At 44.1% G+C, this 19017-nt stretch overlaps 1 protein-coding gene across 2 annotated transcripts; it reads right to left on the reverse strand.

Annotated features, from left to right (window-relative positions):
* Nucleotides 1-913: 913 nt before the first annotated feature.
* LYPD8 (LY6/PLAUR domain containing 8) lies at nt 914-11638 on the reverse strand. 2 transcript variants are annotated; one of them, XM_086413615.1, is made up of 6 exons: nt 11554-11638; nt 9038-9146; nt 8553-8672; nt 6646-6807; nt 4949-5080; nt 914-1951 (listed from the first exon to the last, which is right to left on the reverse strand). In XM_086413615.1, exons 2-6 carry the CDS (start codon nt 9102-9104, stop codon nt 1719-1721), a joined length of 714 nt encoding a protein of 237 aa, XP_086269741.1. In that variant the 5' UTR covers nt 9105-9146; nt 11554-11638; the 3' UTR covers nt 914-1718. The 2 variants fall into 2 exon arrangements, with proteins under 2 accessions (XP_086269741.1, XP_086269742.1); XM_086413616.1 differs by having other exon boundaries at nt 11403-11608.
* Nucleotides 11639-19017: the final 7379 nt, after the last annotated feature.

Raw genomic sequence — 19017 nt, forward strand, 5'->3', positions numbered from 1 at the left:
CATGGTTTTACAATTTGTTATTAATTGCAAAGGACAAAAATGATAACTTTATGTTGGAGAAACCTGGCTGATGTCACCTTAAAAAAGCAATCAAGATTAGCATCACCAGTTGATATGACGTCAACATCATGTAACTTCTGGGACTTCCTTGGTGGTACAATAGCTAAGACTCCATGCTCCCAGTGCAGGGGGTGCTGAGTTTGATCCCTGGTCAGGAACTAGATCCCACATGCTGCAACTGAGAGTTTGTATGCCACAACTAAAGAATCCACATGTCACAGTGAAGATTGAAGATCATATGTGTTGCAGCTAAGACCCAGTGCAAGCAAATAAATAATGTTTTTTAACTATGTAGCTCCTGATAAGATGCACTGGAGTTCTATACCCATGTCCCATTTCATGCAAGGGTATGAGACATACCATTTCTGTGGGGTACTTGCCAAAAAACATGGCTTCAATTTTATCATGAGAAAACTTCAAACAACCTCAAATTTCTAAAAAAATAATTGGTCAGTGAAATAAAGACTCCAAAACTGTAACAGAGTATGGGAGACTGAGGAGACATAAACAACTAAATCCTGTACCAGAGAAAGGACATTAGTGAAAAGTGGCAAAAGTCAGATGAGGTCTATTAGTTAACAGTATTGTTTCAATGCTCATTTCCCGATTTCAGTAATTGTACTGTGGTTATCTAAGATGTGAACATAAGAGGAAGGTGGGTGAGGGGGTACTAGAACTCTGAACTGTTTTTGAAACTTTGAGAAATCTAAAATTACTTCAAAATTAAAAAAAAAAAAAAAAACAAATAAGTAAATAAGAATGAATGTGGTGATGAGTTACCACCAGACGGCCCTTCTGGGGGCTTTGGTCTTAATCATCATTGGCAAGCCTGGACAATAAAGACCCAAACTGGTTTATACCTTTATAAGTTTTTATTACAGAAAACCCCATTCTTCCAAGTCCAGCTCAAAGCGCCCCCTGCCTGCCCCAGTTTTTTTTTTTTTTTTTTTACTAAATCTAGGCTTCTGTACATATTGGATCAAATGGTTTTCTTGCTCCTCAGGTATCTGCTATGGAGTCGAGGACTCTGCCACTGATTGTAGGCTCTCCGAGAGGAGGGGCTGGGACTCTGTAGCCGTGTTCCATTCCGTGACACCTGGTCAGCAAGGTACTGACAGCGTTATGCCCCTGCCTGGGAGGCTAGGCAGGGGAATTGCCAGCCTTCAGCAACCACTGTGCACCCACTTTGGGTCTCATGGTGACAGGGCTCTAGACAATGTCACTGTGATCTCTGACTACAGCCAATACAACTGCTGGCATCAACACAGCGCATTATGGCTGGGACACTCCCTGAGTGTGAGGATGGGGAGAGTGGCATGTCAGTCCCCAAAAATGCAGGATTGCAGGCAAAAGATGCCAGCACAGCAGAAGGGTCTGCTTCTCAGAAGCAAACTGGGCAGGGATTAGGGCGGTCCTGGGAGCCCACACACAAAGGTGCAAAGATTTCAAAGGCAAGGAGCTGGGAAGTGATGGTGGACAGTGGCTTGAAGGAAGCCTGGCCCAGAACATATCAGGACAGATTTGATCAGAGAGTGAACCAATGCTTTAATAATAAAGAATAACGTGGCTATCACAGGACATTGCCTGGATGGCTATGACTGCTACTGCTACTCACTGAGCATTTAAACAGGGGAGGGGAGTGTTTGAGGATGCAGATCTCAGAGCAGCAGGCTTAGCAGGATGATGCTGGCTAGGGCCAAGGGTGTGAAGGAGGCTTGAGAGCCAGCGTTAGTGGTCATGGCCTGCGTAGGGGGAATGGTGGTTGAGGAGTTGTCTTCACACTCAAACTTTCGGAAAGTGACTCCTCTGAACGTCTGATTTTCAGCACCCAGGAACTTACAGGTGGAGATGCTGACATTGGAGCAACCTTTCAGCACGAGCGTTTTCGTCTCTGTGAATGCAAACGAGACAGTAAGGACTTTACAGTCCCTTCACCCTCCCTCCCCAAGTGACCTGCAAGAGCTGAAACAGGTCTGTTCCTGAAACAGGAGCTTGGAGAAAGGAGCCCAGGATCAAGAACAATGACTGAAGGGTAATGGTAATGGCAGAGTGACCATGGAGGTGAGGGTCTAGATCCCTTCCTTGACCCAGTCCCAGAGGAAACTGAGGCTCCTGAAGTTGGATGTGAGCCTGAGCTGGACCTAAGACTCAAATCTTCAGTTTTTTCCTGAGTTGCTGGCAAGGGGTGAAATGCAGGAACAGGTTCAGACCCTCCATAAATCCTCTGTTCTCAATCCAAGAAGAAGTCAGCACTTCAGACTGCTCCTAGCCTCCACTCCTCTAGGCTCTGCTTTCCATCCCCATTCCTCTCTGGACCTGAGTTCTCTCTACCTGAGTTTTCCTTGAGAAGAGGAAAAACAGTCAGAGGGGATACGAAGAGACTACCACGTCTTTGCTCCTAATCTGTGTTATGATGTGTTGAACTCTATTTTAAGGTAAGGTCCTAGGAAAAGACCAAGGGAATTTGCAAAGAAGATGTGATTGTGATTTCAGCTACCTTTTATGGAGTACCAATTATGTGCCAGTATTGCTCTATAGTAGTGTATGTGTATTATTCAGTCGTTAAATCATGTCCAACACTTTGTGATTGCTTTGAAGGCTGCAAGCCAAATTGTCCTGAAGGACAGGCAGTTCACAGAGGAGGAAGGGGCTGGAGGAAGTGACTGGCTATTTGTTAGAGTCAGGGCTACAATTTGAGTTCAAGGCTGACTCCATCCTTGCTCTGAGAAGGAAGGAGAAACTTCCAAATACCAGTAAAGAAAGAAATTCATTGCTGTTTTAGATCAAATATCAGTGTTGAAGGTTGAATTAGAGTCTGTGAGGAAGATATGTTGCTTGGCACATGTCTGCAGTATTTTTTTAAGTGACCTTGGGCAAAAACAAAAACAAAATCCTACATTTATGATGACTTTGATCTGTCTGGCTTTCAGATTAAGTCAAGGCCTGGGACTTTGCAGACACCTTCAAATAAGGTAAGCAGAAACAGCAAGTCCTTCTTATGCCATTGCTGCCTTCAGGCAAAGCTTTAGAATTAGACATCAGAGCTGTGTAGACATCAAGACCCTTAAATGCATATTATTACCTGACATAAATCACTCTGAAAAGGCTACAAACTATACGATTTCAACCATATATATTCTGATAAAGGCAAAACTATAGAAAGAGTAAAGAAAAATCAGAGGTTGCCAGGGGTTAGGGTTAGATAGAGCACAGAGGATTTTCAGGTCAGTGACACTACTGTGCACGATACTATGACAGTAGATACATGTCATCATACATTTGTCAAAAGCCATATAATATGCAGCACAAACAGTGACCCTAATGGACTCTAAATGATAGCGATGTGTCAGTGTAGGCTCATGGATGATAACAATGTACCTTTTTGGTGGATGATGTTGATAGTGGGGAAGGCTATATATGTGTAGGGGAAAAAATTGTAGAAAAAATATATCTTCCTCTCAATTTTCCTATGAATCTAAAACTTCTCTAAAAAATTAAGTCTATCTTTTTTTTTTTAAGTAAAAAGAAGTTCAGGAGAAGTATGAAGTTTGGCCCCACTAAGAAATCTGCAATTACAATTATGCATCAATTTCCAAAACCATAACTGCCATTTAACAAAAGTTGAAATCAAATTGTACTTGGATATTGGTGCTCTTTAAACTCTTATTATTGTAAGGCATACTGTGGCAGAGACTGACTGACTGTTCATTTTAGTTTTATGCCTCTTCCTTTCCTGCTGTGTCACCACTGGATTAAATTTCCACCTTCCAGGGCAGTCTGAGTCCCAGACAACAGAAGGTGGAAGGGAGTGAGGAACTCGCTTCTAGGCATTGCCTGTAATAACCTTCCTGCCTTCCTCCACTCCCCCTCTTACCCCACCTGCTGGTGAGATGCAAAGAATACAGAAAAGAGCTGCCAAGTCCTGAGTGAGTAGGGGCTGGAGCCTCAAGATGAAAAGTATCCAGGGCCCTGGACTCTGCAATGAACTGCTCCATGAGCAAGAAATAAACTATATTGCATTGAGCCATAGGACATGGAAGTTGCCCTTTAACAGTAATTAACTAACACTAATAGTGTTATATCAGTAATATTAGCATTAGTAATTGGCTAATAGTAATAGTTAATAAATGTATTATTATTTAAATAATCATGCATAACATTTGTCTGAATATTTAAAGAATAATATTTATTAGTTTTATATTGTATGATGGTTCATTTGTATCTCATAACAGTTACTATCAAATTACTCCTGTAGAAAAGAACAGTTGGTTGGATTTTTTTTAGAGAAATCATCATTATTGTTCATTTTCAAATATTCAGTGACTTTTTTAAGTAGGAAACACTGTGTTGATTTACACCATGACCAAGGGGAATAGATCATAGCTAAAATGTAAAATAGCTTTTTAATTTCAATGTTGTTTTTCTTCTTTTTCCAATTGGTTGGGTATTAAAGCCCAATTTGAGTCTCCCTTCTAGGCAACTCTGGTTTTCAGAAGCCAACACCTCTCAGTGACAGGTAGAGAAGGGAAGTTACATATGAAAAGTAATAAAAGTCAAACCCACCCACACCTACAGAACAGCTCAACCTAGTAAAGAAATAAATGCCAGGAGTGACATGATGCCCTTAAATGAGCCTGGTTTGATTACAAGTCATAAAGAGAATAGAATTCAAAATATGGACAGCCCAGGAGGAATGACACTGGACTGAGGAGCCAAAAATAGCAAGCAACTCAAGTCTACATTAACAGCCTCACTGTCTCAAAGGTACCCTGGCCAAATGTATTTCCTCATCCTATCTCCACCAGGCCTTTTTTGTGAATCCAGAATTTATGATCCAAGGTGTAACCTGTGTTTTAAATTCAAGTCCCATAAAAAGGAATTCACATACCATTTGTAAATTCTGCAATTATACTGACACATCTTTCTCCATAACATTTCCGGGTTTCATTACAGGAAGTTTCATTATTTCCATAACACGCAGGGCACTCCATGTTTCTGGACCCCGCTTGATGTGGAGAAGCTGGGTAGAGTAAGAATCATTAACTCAGAACAATGTTATCACAAAGATCATGGTATTGCCTGGAGTGGAAGGGGAAATGCAGACAAAGATGCTAGCCAGAGAGACCTCTCAGGGTCTCTCTGCATGCTCAGGAATCTCCGATCCTGCCATAAAAATACCAGTCATCCTGTTCCCATGTCTCACCAAAGTATTTGCAGCACTTAACCTCATAGATCTGCCCATACAGACCATCCACTCTTCAAGAACTGTGGTTGATGAGTGTGTTGGGATGAGAAGGGAAAGGTAAGATTTTGAGCTAAAACTAACATTAGCCAGCTATTCTGGATTTAGCCAACAAGTGTGTGACTATTACTAAATCTTGCTCTGAACAAATGAAATCAAGTAATTATTTATCATCGTGACTTTGATTTTTTTAAAAATTATATGAGACCCAGCTCTGCTATTAATGAACCATGCTCTATGACTATGGCCACATTTTCTCCTCTTCAAAACAAAGGTTTTGATCTAAGCCAGTGGTTCTCAAATGACGGTCCAGGAACTCCTGGGGATCCCTGAGATCCTTCCAGGGAGTCCACTAGGTCAAAATTATTTTCATGATGATACTAAGATGTTCTTTGCCTCTTTGTCTTTCCTTCAGGGAAATACAATGGAGTTTTCCAGTGGCAACATGACATGTGAGATTGAAACAGAATAAATGAACAAGCAAATCTGAGAACCAGCTGTATTCTATTAAACCAGAAATTAAAGTGCTTTGAAAAAACATGAAACAATGCCATTCTTTCCACTAAATATATTTTGTTTTGGAAAATAATTATTTCTATTCTAATAACATAAAAATGTTATTAATGTTAACATGTAATGGGTTTTATTATTTTTTAGTAATGGCAACCCACTCCAGTACTCTTGCCTGGAAAATCCCATGGACAGAGGAGCCTGGTGGGCTGCAGTCCATGGGGTCGCTAAGAGTTGGATACGACTGAGCGTCTTCACTTTCACTTTTCACTTTCATGCTTTGGAGAAGGAAATGGCAACCCACTCCAGTGTTCTTGCCTGGAGAATCCCAGGGACGGGGGAGCCTGGTGGGCTGCCGTCTATGGGGTCGCACAGAGTCGGACACGACTGAAGCGACTTAGCAGCAGCAGCAGCAGCAGTAACTAACAAATATTTTTAAAATTTCTTAGCCTTATTTTTAATACAGTAAATATTGATAGATATAGTCCACAGAAACAGAAATTATTTGGGGTCCCTCCATAATTTTCAAGACTTAGCATCTGGAAAGAGGATGTGAGGCCGCAAAATTTGAAAGCTACTAATTAGCAGCGACTGCCCTCCCACACAGGTTGAAGAGCTGTGATTTCTGTCTTTACTGAGAAACGGAAAGCATAATGTTAGTGCTGGTTTTCTTCATTTGTTTCTCAAGTAATTGTTGTATGTCAGCTGTTAATGTTACCCAACTATGCACTGAAGTGCCTAGGCTTAATGTATCCATCTAAGCTTGACAATCACAAGTCGTGAAAGAAGGGATGGATATGGGAGGACAGAGGGAAGATTTGGCCAGCACCCACCGGTGGTATTACTGGTTTGATTGCATGGCTCTCCTAGGCAACACTGGCTTTCAAAGTGGAAGGTTTCATTTTCAGATACATAGACCGTGAAAGACTCAACCGTGGTGTTACTGCAGTTCTCTTCAGAGCAGGCATGATCCTCATACCATGTGGTGTGTTCTCCTACACAAAGGCAAACACAGACTATCAGTCCTGGGTACAAAGCATTCAGGGAGCAACTGCTTTAGGCAAGGACAGAAAATACACTCTCAGCTCAGTGCAATTTAGGGGACACTGAAGAGAGTTTCCTGCAAAAAGAAAAAATCCTTCCCCAAAAAGTAGTTTCTGGCTTCAACGGGAGATCTTGCAGCTTAAAGTGCAGGTGAAAGGCTGATGGGTGAAGTGGATGGTTCACACTGACACCCCCAAAGCCAATGATCAGTCTTAACATCTCTAAATATAGCCAAGCAGATGTGGTGGGTCTATATACAACATGATATTGAACCTGAAACTAGCAAAGCTTATAGACCAAAGCTGTGCAATATGGTGGTCATTTATAAAGCTCTATGTGGTCAGTTACAAATCACTTCCTTATATTTCAAGAGATCAATACCTGAATGTACATATAAGACAGCATTGATATACACATTAACATCACTGAAAAAAACTTCTACTGAACAGCATGAGTACAGTTTACAGGAAATACCAGGACGAGCGGAACAAGTGAAATGACATCACAGAGAAGCAATCAAGCAAAGCCAGAATATGAGACAGCTACAGGACAAATGCCCCTATTTCTCCAACCATTCAATGGAATTGAGCAAAAAAAGAAAAGATCTTACTAAACAAACTAGGCACGATAGACCTAACAGCAAAATGTAATTTTGTTTGGGTCCAAATTCCAATGCATCAATTATATTTCAATATCTTTGAAATATAGTGAACATTTTTAAGGTCACCTTAATTTTAAAATTTAAAAGTATAGCTAATTTTCTTAGGTGTGATCCTTGTATGGTAGTTATGTAAAAAGCAGGGGAGAGTTCTTACCAGAGATGAACAATGAAGTGTTTATAAGGGAAATAATATGTTATCTAAATTTCTTTAAAATACTATGGGGAGTAAATTAGGAGTTAAGGATTAAAATATACATGTCACTATATATAAAATAAATCACCAACAAGGACCTACTGAATAGCCCAGGGAACCATACTCAATAACTTGTAATAACCTATAATGGAAAAGAATCCATTTTCCTAAAATGGAAAAGAATTTGTGTGTGTGTGTGTGTGTGTGTGTATGAGACTCACTTTGCTGTACACCTGAAACTAACACAGTATTGTAAATCAAATATATTTCAGTAAAAATTTAAAGAATAAAAATGCTATGGGAAAAAAATAGCAAAATGTTAATTGTTGACACAGGACCACAGTTCACTATACTCCTCTTCCTGCTTTTGTGTATGTTTGAAATGGTCATAATAAAAAGTTAAAAATAAATCAAAATGCTCTGAGAGAGCTGTAACAATCATACAAGCAAAATACCCTGGAAGGAAGTCAGAGTGAAAGTATGTTGAATCTGAAACAGGAAGGAACACTGAGAAGAAGGAAAGGGGAGCAGAAAATGGAAAAGTGAAAGCACCTAGAGAGAGTTGACTGCTTATACTTTAGCTAAGAGCTGTCCCTGCTTCTCATGTCCATTAGGATGGGCCTACAATGAGGTTTCAGCCAGAGGAAGCAATTCCAAGGAGCCACAGGGGCTTGTCCGCTTGCTTGGCTGGACACTTGCATGTTGCTTCTCCTGGGAGGTGCCTTCATGACTCCCTCTCTCCGTGCACAGCCCAGCCTTAGCCTTCCTTTTCCTGGCCAACCCCTCCAGCACCTGCCCTGTGCAAGTTCCAGAAATGAGAATGATCAGTGCCTGAGGCTCACCATGATAAAAGTTGGTTGAGAAACTTGTACAGCTGGTGGTGGCATTTGAGGGACACTCCGTGGCATTTTTTGCAACACAGCTGTCTTTCAATGAATTACACTGTATACAGCGCAGTGTATCTGGGGAGACAAAATATTTGGCATCGTCAACATTCAGGAGACACTAATAGAGTTTGCTTTGGAAAAAGCACCACACTTACCTCACGTTAAAAGAATAGTCAAGATAGCATCCCTTCCCTCTGGGGTCCCCCAAACTTTAAGCTGTGAGATGTCTACCATTCTCCGGTTGGAAGACCCAACCTTGACCCACAGCACAGAGTGGTATCACAGGGTGCAGTGTGCAAGAAGGGGTCTCACAGTCTTCACTGCCCACATCTTGACAAGAGGTCACTTGAGGGGATTCCAGAGCACCAAGACTGACAAGAGTCTGGTGAGATGAAAAATGGGGTCTTCATTCCAAAAGGGAGCAACGTGGTTTCCCTCACCTACAGCTGCAACCGTGAGCACGACGACGATACCAGCAAAGAGGAAGCTCTTCATGGTTCTGGACATATGCCTCCTGAAGACGAGAACTGTGGCTGCAGAGCCTCAAGCCTGAAGAGAGAGGCACAAAGAAGACAGTCCGGGGATTCAGAAGATTGCTAGAGCGTGATATCCCCTAGGGTTGCAATCACACTTCAACAAACCTAGCCCAACCTTGTGACGGAAGGAATCAACATCGTCAACTGGAAGCACAGAGCCACGATACAGATTCAAACCTGCCTTTAGACCCACAAGAATCTGAGTTTTCCCTTTGCCTACAAAGGTATCTACATACACAGGTACGAAAGCCTGGGGCATTTCCTACAGAGCCACTACAGATACAAAATGGGCAGGCAGATGATTGCCAGCTCCACTGAGGATGGGCGTCCAAGAAGAAAGCTGGACTGTGCTCTCCCAGAGCACAGTGTCCATCCTCTAGTTGGAATCTTGCCACTTTCACATAATGCCGTTAGGGGCTCTGTCTCTGCCATCACCACTCCAATAAGCAGATACCTACTGAGCACTTACTCTGTTCTGAACATTTACTTGCATTGATTCATGTAATTCCTCCATCTCTGTAGGCAGGTACTATTATTAGGATCACCTTTACTTCAAAGGGGGGAATTAAGCCCCTGAGAAGTTAGGTAAGCACTCAAAGTCGAGGTCACACTCCGGAGAGGAATAAAAGCTGGATTTGGCCCAGATCCCTAATCCTCACTCCACACTGCCTCCAACAGACATGACTCCCAAAGCCCCAGACCCAAAGGTCCCAGCGCACCTCTGACAGGTCCGTCATCAACCTCTCTGAACCTGTAAGTTGTCTAATAGTAAGGTTTAGCTGTATTTATTAAGATCCTGAGAGCTGGAGACTAGAAAATGTAAACTACTATATATAGGATGGATAAACAGACAGTTCCTACTGTACAGCACAAGGGACTATATTCAATATCTTGTGATAATCCATAATGTAAAAGAATATTTTTTAAAAAAGAATGCCTATATGTGTAAAACTGAGTCACTTTGCCCTACAGCAGATTAGCACAACATTGTATATCAGCTATACTTTAAATTAAATAAATAAATATCCTGAATCAGAGCTCCTAAAATTTAAATTTGCCCATGTATCAAAGCAGCATGAAAGGGAACTGTCTGGCTCTGCACTGAGTCCTTCTTTATCATTAGCTCATTTATCCTGTGAACAGGAGGCAGGAGCCACATGTGGCCACTTACATTTGGATTCATCGAAGGAATAAAAAAGAAACATTATTTCTCAGACTGGCCATATTGCAGTGCCCAGTGGCCACCTGTGGCTGGTGGCTGCTGTACTGGCCAGTACAGGTATGAAACAAGCCCCAGGGCACAGTGCTGCTATAAAGATTTTTGCCTACTCCCCAGCTGAAAAACCTGCAGAAGGAGGGATAATGAAAATTGCCCAAACTCATTCAGCTTGTAAGACCAAAAGTGGGACTCCATTCGGGGTCCTTCCAGGTCCAAAATCGAGTTGTACCATGAAAACTGCCACTTATTAAAGAGCAGCAAACCTTCTACTGGGCGCTGCAACCCACCGCCTGCATCCCACTTCACCAACCACACATACATGTACCCCCCCAACATACACACACACACGCACAACACTATGATCACCTAGTTAACTTATTAGGGGTCAGTGAAAAGAAAGAGAAACTAGTCACAGTCAGGGAAGACAGATGGCCCATCAATTATCTAATGGCCCCAATATTTAGAGATCCAAGGAGAAAAAGTACGTTTGGTTTGGAGGCTGTGGCAGATGTTCTATGCATTGTCCCCTACATCCTCCCCTGCCGTCACCGCTCCAGGCACAGAACCCCAGTGCAGAGAGGTTCAGGGACTGGGCTTCCTAGGAAGGGCATCTCAAGCCTTGTGGGTGTAAAGGAAGAGGAGCTAGGGTGAAAAATGAGAAAGAGGCCACAGAAGCCACATCAATTAAGTGCACAAATCACCTCAGCCCAGGTACCGACCTGATGATTAGCCTCATTTTCAGAGGGACATAATGGAGGCCCAGAGTGGTCAGGACTCTGCCCAGGAACACACAGCAGAGAGACAGAGACTGAAGGTGGTGAGACCAAGGGGCCAGCAAGCTGGGGGCCAGGGCAGAGGGCCCCATAGGGAAAATGAGAGCAAGCGCATCTGTATACCCCTTTGCAAAGTCCTTCCCCCTCATTTTATCATTGGACATTTTCAGCAGTCTGAGAGGGTCCTATCACAATCGCTCTCGTGTTACACAGAGGAGCACAAGCTCACAGAAACTGCGAGAAGGACACCACGAACACACGGAGCAAAGTCCAGTACCTCTTGACTCCAGCCTTCCCCTCCTGGGCACTGCTGAAGCAGCGAGAACCAAGAGAACGCCCTGGACCCCAGACAGCTCTGAACACCTTTCCCCTGCTCTCAGCTGCTCCCAGGCTGGGCCCCGCTTCAAAGCTCAGCCCCACTCCTTTACCTTCTCTGTCTGGCCCAGAGACTGCCCTGCAGAAGGTGGATCCCAGCAGAAGGCTGGAGAAGGTGTGTGAGGGGCCTTATATAGCAGGTGGCTGCACAATCAGAAAGCACAACCGCCTACAGGGAGGGGCTTCTGGGCCAGACTGGGCCCTGCCCAACTGCAGAGCCATACACGGCTTAACCCTTGGCAGCTATGATGCTGGTCAAGTCTCTGAAGCCTCCAGGAATTGAGAAAAACTTTGGTCAGGGCCTGCCTTTGGCAAAAGATACAAAGGAGCCAGATATGTCCCTGGCATTGTCTCATGTGGGCCACCACCCACCAGATGGATTCCATGACCAGTAGATGGATCACAAGTATCACCTTATCCTGACCTCGCAAAGCAGTCACCTTGATTAGCCCATCTACAGATGAGGAAACAAAGGTACATAAGAGAAACCTAATAGGGCTTCCCTGGTGGCTCAGTGATGAAGAATCTGCCTGCCACTGCAGGAGACAGGTTCAATCCATGGTCCAGGAAGATCCCACATACCTCGGAGCAGCTAAGCCTGGGAACCAAAACTACTGAAGCCTGTGTGCCTGGAGCCGGTGCTCCGCAAAGCCATCACAATGAGAAGCCCGGGCCCGGGCACCACAACTAGAGTAGCCCCTGCTTGCTGCAACTAGAGAAAAAGTCCACACAGCAATGAAGACCCAGCACAGCCAAAAAATAAATAAATAAATGATTGTTTTAAAAGAGAGAGAACGATAACAGACTCTCCCAAGATTACACAGCTGGGAAAGACTCAAAACTCAGAATCAGGTCACATGGGGGTTGTGCAGCTCAGGGAAGAAGCTCAGGTCTCCTTGGGCAAGTGTCTGAACTTCACTAATTCTTAGGGTCCTCCAGCCAAGATGAGGATAAACTCATTGTACAATCTCACAGGGTAGAGGGGCCATGAAGCCCCTGCTTGCAGAATACACTATGCACCTCAGTGAGGGGCCCACAGCCCCTGCTGCTGCTGCCCCCCCACACCCTAGGCATTTCGTCTGGCAGCACGGTCTGGGCAGCCTCTGTTGGTGAGAGCAGAGGCAGGCCAGCCTCCTCCCAGCACCTTCCCATCGTGGTGTGTGTGTGCTTCTGGCTTTGACTGTGGATCTGAGTTCCCTTCCCTCCTGCTGTTCCTACCCCTTCAGACACTTACACTCTCACACACAGACATACCACACACACAGAGGTTTCAGGTAGGCATCTCACCAACACTTCCCAGTGGGCAGTTAAATCTTAAGAGTTCTCTCTCTTGAATATACTCCTTGTCCATCTGCTGACCTCTTTGCCTGGACTGTGGCTCAGGTCTCCTTCTTTTCCTTAAATTCATGCATTTAATCAACAAATGGGGCATCCCATGCCCACTCTAGGAATTTGGGAGGTATTTGGGCAAACAGAGACTTTGCCTTCTGTAGGAGTATAGTCTAGAGGGAGGGACATGACACAGATAAAGTAATAAATAAGCAAATTACAGGGTAGATTAGGATATGGTGACTGCACTGGCGAAAAAGGAGTAGTGAGGGATCAACCGTGCTGGGGGAGGGGACACATGATTCAATTTTAAATAGAGAGGCATTGGTCTCAAGGAGAAGGCAAAATCTGAGTTATTTCTATATGCAGATCCTCTGGCCATCTCCTGTTTTCTCCTTTCTTACCCTTCTGCCATCAGTCTGACTACAACAGCATTTTCCAAAACAAAGGTAGCTCCCTCCTTGATAGAATCCTCAGTTCAGTTCAGTTCAGGAGCTCAGTCATCTCCGACTCTTTGTGACCCCATGAATTGCAGCACGCCAGGCCTCCCTGTCCATCACTAACTCCTGGAGTTCACTCAGACTCACAGCCATCGAGTCGGTGATGCCGTCCAGCCATCTCATCCTCTGTCATCCCCTTCTCCTCCTTCTCCCAATCCCACCCAGCATCAGAGTCTTTTCCAATGAGTCAACTCTTCGCATGAGGTGGCCAAAGTACTGGAGTTTCAGCTTTAGCATCATTCCTTCCAAAGAACACCCAGGATTGGTCTCCTTTAGAATGTACTGGTTGGATCTCCTTGCAATCCAAGGGACTCTCAAGAGTCTTCTCCAACACCACAGTTCAAAAGCATCAATTCTTCAGCGCTCAGCCTTCTTCACAGTCCAACTCTCACATCCATACATGACCACAGGAAAAACCATAGCCTTGACTAGACAGACCTTTGTTGGCAAAGTAATGTCTCTGCTTTTGAATATGCTATCTAGGTTAGTCATAACTTTCCTTCCAAGGAGTAAGTGTCTTTTAATTTCATGGCTGCAGCCACCATCTGCAGTGATTTTGGAGCCCAGAAAAATAAAGTCAGCCACTGCTTCCACTGTTTCCCCATCTATTTGCCATGAAGCAATGGGACCAGATGCCATGATCTTCGTTTTCTGAATGTTGAGCTTTAAGCCAACTTTTTCACTCTCTACTTTCACTTTCATCAAGAGGCTTTTTAGCTCCTCTTCACTTTCTGCCATAAGGGTGGTGTCATCTGCATATCTGAGGTTATTGATATTTCTCCCGACAATCTTGATTCCAGCTTGTGCTGCTTGCAGCCCAGCGTTTCTCACAGTGTACTCTGCATAGAAGTTAAATAAGCAATGCCATTCTCCCAAATCTTCCCACCCTCTCCCTCTCCCACAGAGTCCATATGACTGTTCTATACATCAGTGTCTCTTTTGCTGTCTCATACACAGGGTTATTGTTACCATCTTTCTAAATTCCATATATATGCGTTAGTATACTGTATTGGTGTTTTTCTTTCTGGCTTACTTCACTCTGTATAATAGGCTCCAGTTTCATCCACCTCATTAGAACTGATTCAAATGTATTCTTTTTAATGGCTGAGGAACACTCCATTGTGTATATGTACCACAGCTTTCTTATCCATTCATTGGCTGATGGACATCTAGGTTGCTTCCATGTCCTGGCTATTATAAACAGTGCTGCGATGAGCATTGGGGTACACGTGTCTCTTTCCCTTCTGGTTTCCTCAGTGTGTATGCCCAGCAGTGGGATTGCTGGATCATAAGGCAATGTATAAAACGAGTCGCCAGTCCAGGTTCGATGCACGATACTGGATGCTTGGGGCTGGTGCACTGGGACGACCCAGAGGGATGGTATGGGGAGAGAGGAGGGAGGAGGGTTCAGGATGGGGAACACATGTATACCTGTGGCGGATTCATTTTGATATTTGGCAAAACTAATACAATATTGTAAAGTTTAAAAATAAAATTAAAAAAAAAGAAGTTAAATAAGCAGGGTGACAATATACAGCCTTGACGTACTCCTTTTCCTATTTGGAACCAGTCTGTTGTTCCATGTCCAGTTCTAACTGTTGCTTCTTGACCTGCATATAGGTTTCTCAAGAGGCAGGTCAGGTGGTCTGGTATTCCCATCTCTTTCAGAATTTTCCACAGTTTATTGTGATCCACACAGTCAAAGGCTTTGGCATAGTCAGTAAAGCAGAAATAGATGTTTTTCTGGAACTCTCTTGCTTTTTCAATGATCCTGCTGCTGCTGCTGCTGCTCCTGTCGCTTCAGTCGTGTCCGACTCTGTGCGACCCCAGAGACGGCAGCCCACCAGGCTCCCCCATCCCTGGGATTCTCCAGGCAAGAACACTGGAGTGGGTTGCCATTTCCTTCTCCAATGTATGAAAGTGAAAAGTGAAAGTGAAGTCGCTCAGTAGTGTCCAACTCTCCGCAAGCCCATGGACTGCAGCCTAAGAGGCTCCCCCACCCATGGGATTTTCCAGGCAAGAGCACTGGAGTGGATTACCACTGCCTTCGATGATCCTACTCAGTCCTAATTCCAGCCTCGTGGCAGGGCCCAGTGGAAGACTGTGCCAGGGCCCAGTGGGAGAGGTGGGAGCAGGAGCAGCCAATGGGATGTGGGTGGAAGAGGGTCTGAGGACAGAAGAGTTGAAGAGCCCCGTATGCTGCCTTTGAGATAATAGCCCAGGGAGGGGCAGTAACCAGGGGTGGGGGTGAGGGGGTGGGGGAGAGGCCGGGGGACAGGTTGTCCACCAGGATCAAGCTGAGGACACACAGGAAAACCAATCTGGCCAATGTTAATTCTTCTTAGAAGGCACTAGACACCCAGGAATGTCTGGATCTGAATCTAGACTTTGCTCCTCATGTCCCCTAAATTATGTACTAACCTGGCTTGCTGGGCCCAAGTTCTCCATCCATAAAAGGGGAACACCAGACCCTGAAGAAACACCTACTGATTATTTCCTCCTGGAATTCTTTTTTTTTTTTTTAACATTTATTTCTTTATTTTTGGCTGTGTCAGGTCTTAGTTGTGGCACAGCTCTCTAGCTGTGGCCCAACATGTGGGATCTCAGTTCCCTGACCAGAGATTGAACCCACATCCTCTGCATTGGAAGGCAGATTCATACCCACTGGCCCACCAGAGTAGTCCCTCCCCCTGTGATTCTTATCCCGTTCCACTGTGTTTTTGCCAGTGTCATCTAATTGTAATGCCATGAACGCATTTGATCAAGTGTGATGCAGTAACAGCCTCTGAAGTGGGCTGTGCACAACCATTCATGGCAGCCCTGGGTCTGCCCCTCCCAAGGCCCTGGGCAAGAAGTATCATTAACCCCTTGAAAGATGAAGAGACTAAGCCACAGAGAGGACTTGCCTCCAGGCCTTCAGGCACCAGGACCAACAACCTTTCCATTCCAACACAGCCTATGTGGAACCAGCCTCTGCCCATGGGGCTGAAAACATCAACCCAGCTTTCCCATCTCGCTGTTCCAGTCTCTGTCATCACTGTGGGGCTATCAGGATCCAACTGCCAGGATTGCTCCAAGGTTTTATAAGAAATCACCCCCACAAAACAAGCCCTCCTGACTAACCAAGAAATCCAGGGACCCAAGAGAAACAGGGTCTCAATACAGAGCCCAACTTTTAGTCTTAAAGTAAAGACAGGGGGCATAGCCCAACCACGCTGGTTCCATTATCCCCTTAGAACAGGGCAAGGCTCTGTCCTTATGACCTCTCCATGAGACAAACTGGGACTCACTTGGATCCTGGAGAGTCATCCTGGGGTGTGAACCTGTAACCACTGTGGGAAATGGGCTTCTCCCATTTCCCTCAATTTCTCCCATTTCCCTTGATCATTAGCAGAAGGAATGATCAAAGCTTGGAAGTGAGTTCTTTGAGGAGACCACTCAGTTTGGGAATAAACATGCAGAGGCGGCTGGGATCGGAACAGGATGGCCAGAGCAGGAACTCCAACCAGTGTCCAAGCTGAGAACTAGGAAAAGGGTCCCCTGCTTCATCCATTCTCTGTCTGGGTTTGCTTCAGGGAGCTTTCATTGACTGGCTTGTTCCTCCAGCCTGGAAATGTGAGAACAGGTAAAATAATGAAATTATTATCCCTAACTGCAGCACCATGCAGGAGAAATGTACGAGCCCTGAGAGATAAGCCTCCCAAATGGTCCATGCTCTGGATAAAATGATAATCCTCTGACTCTTGAGTTCTCCTTTTGTCAAATGGGAAAAGCATTGCCATTCACCTCTGAAGAGTCGTTCTGAGGGCCTCCAGAAAACCATTCCTCCCATTATAGACTCTGCTCCTAGGGTCTGCACTAGTGACACCACAGTCCAGGGGGCACATCAGGTCACACAGGGCAGGAGCTAAAGCAGGACCCAACCTCAGAGCACACTTCTGCCACCTACCAATTGGGCTTGGACATTTAGTTCCATGTTCTCTAAGTCTGTTTCCTCGCCTGAGAGAACGGGACATCCATAATATCCAACTTTTCATAAAGATTAAGAGGAAACACTCTTTAGACGGGGCACACAGTGTTATAAATTTAGCTCAAAGAAATTTCGCTATGATACATACCATCAGTTCAGTCACTGGCAGTTTTCCTGGGCTTCCTTTGTGTCATGCAACATGTCCAGGACCAAACAAGTAATCATTCCAGGACATTTTCAATATGACCATTTCTAAAAAAAGAAAAAAGAAAACCAGGCTGTAAATATATTTGAAGAATTATTGCATCCAACATTATAAAAACAGTTTGTCTGCCTGATCTATAATGTGAACCTCCACTGGGTTGGGGACAAAGGACAAAAAACAGCAGACAGGCCTGGTTTGACACCTGCCTATGCCAGTTATCAGCTGTGTAAACTTGGTTAAGATTCTTAGTGTCTCCATTAAAACAAAGGGACATAAATTTTCTTGGAGGCTCACTCACATAGTGGCTGCTGACACACAAAGAATAGCAGCTGCCTTTCCCTCATCTTTTTTCTGACAATTGAACCTTCAAAGCCCTCATTTATTCCATAAATATGTGTTTGGGCATTTACTCTGTGCCAAACCCTGGATAGTGGATTTACAAAGTTAATGAGACAGATGAGTTCCTTGTCATCCCAAAGAATTTAAGCTAATAACAACAACTACAAACAAACAAACATTTTTTAAATAAACAGACAAAGATAATTGCAAACTGAAGATTTGTGATGGAAACAAAATGGTAACTGAGTTAGGAAAGAATAAGGCTGGGGTTTGAAGGCATCTCCAAGAGGTAAGAAGGAAACAGTCAAGGGAAGAGGGAAGTCAGATGGTTCCCAGAACAGGACAAAAAACATGAGCAAAAAAAAGGTTTCTTAGTCAAGAGCATGCCTTGCTGAAGGAACTAGCAAAAAGGCACACCAGTGTATTGAAGAACCACATGGTTATATCCACACCTTACTGAGCTCATTTCAACATTTTATGTTGGTTCTTCAACCAAACAGCTTAGATGGAGTGCAAAGAGCACCAGGCTTATTGACGGAAAATGAGAGTTCAAAACCTAGTTTTGTAATTCAGTAACTGGGTGTTAACTTTTATCCATGAGTCCCAATTTCCTTAGATAAAATGGTAAAATTAGTAATACCTACCTGAGAGAAAATGAATAGTGACTACCTTCATCTATGACATACAATGGGAGATAGTTAATTCATCACTGGTTTTATCATTCCTAATGAACATGGTAGGTGATATCCCTTACAGATCATGCCAAAGTTATTGTGTCCATTTGGAGCAAAATAAAGCTGATAGGGAGACTCTGTGGTTGTTGTTGTTCTTCTTCTTGAGTCACTAATTTGTATCTGACTCTTTGCAACCCCATGGACTGCAGTACACCAGGCTTCCCTGTCCTTCATTTTTCTCCTGGAGTTTGCTCAAATTCATGTCCATAGGACTGAATTGCATTGCCTTGAGAAGAATATGAAGACTCAATTTTCCTTTCTAGGCAATGAGTTAGGCAACCTGTTCTCATTGTTGAGAAGTCTGAACTGGCCCCAGGTAACTCCCTCCTCTAGCCCCTAGCTCATTCTTCCTCATCTCAGAACCAGCAGCTCCAGGCAGAGGACAGCTTCCATTAGCAGCCGGCCGAGCCAAAGGTGATAGCATTGGTGAGATTCCAGAA

The sequence above is a fragment of the Bos grunniens genome, chromosome 7 (assembly GCF_055505025.1).
Source record: "Bos grunniens cultivar Pamir isolate PY7600 chromosome 7, Bosgru_T2T1.0, whole genome shotgun sequence".
Lineage (NCBI taxonomy): Eukaryota > Metazoa > Chordata > Mammalia > Artiodactyla > Bovidae > Bos > Bos grunniens.

Bases quoted from the DNA above. Each gene is read 5' to 3' on its own strand.
- LYPD8 (XM_086413615.1), bottom strand. From the start codon at position 9,104: ATGTCCAGAACCATGAAGAGCTTCCTCTTTGCTGGTATCGTCGTCGTG. The intron at 8,673-9,037 runs GTGAGGGAAACC...TTGTCTCCCCAG, and splicing joins GCTCACGGTTGCAGCTGTAG to ATACACTGCGCTGTATACAG. The intron at 1,952-4,948 runs GTATGTGAATTC...TTGCATTCACAG, and splicing joins AATTGCAGAATTTACAAATG to AGACGAAAACGCTCGTGCTG.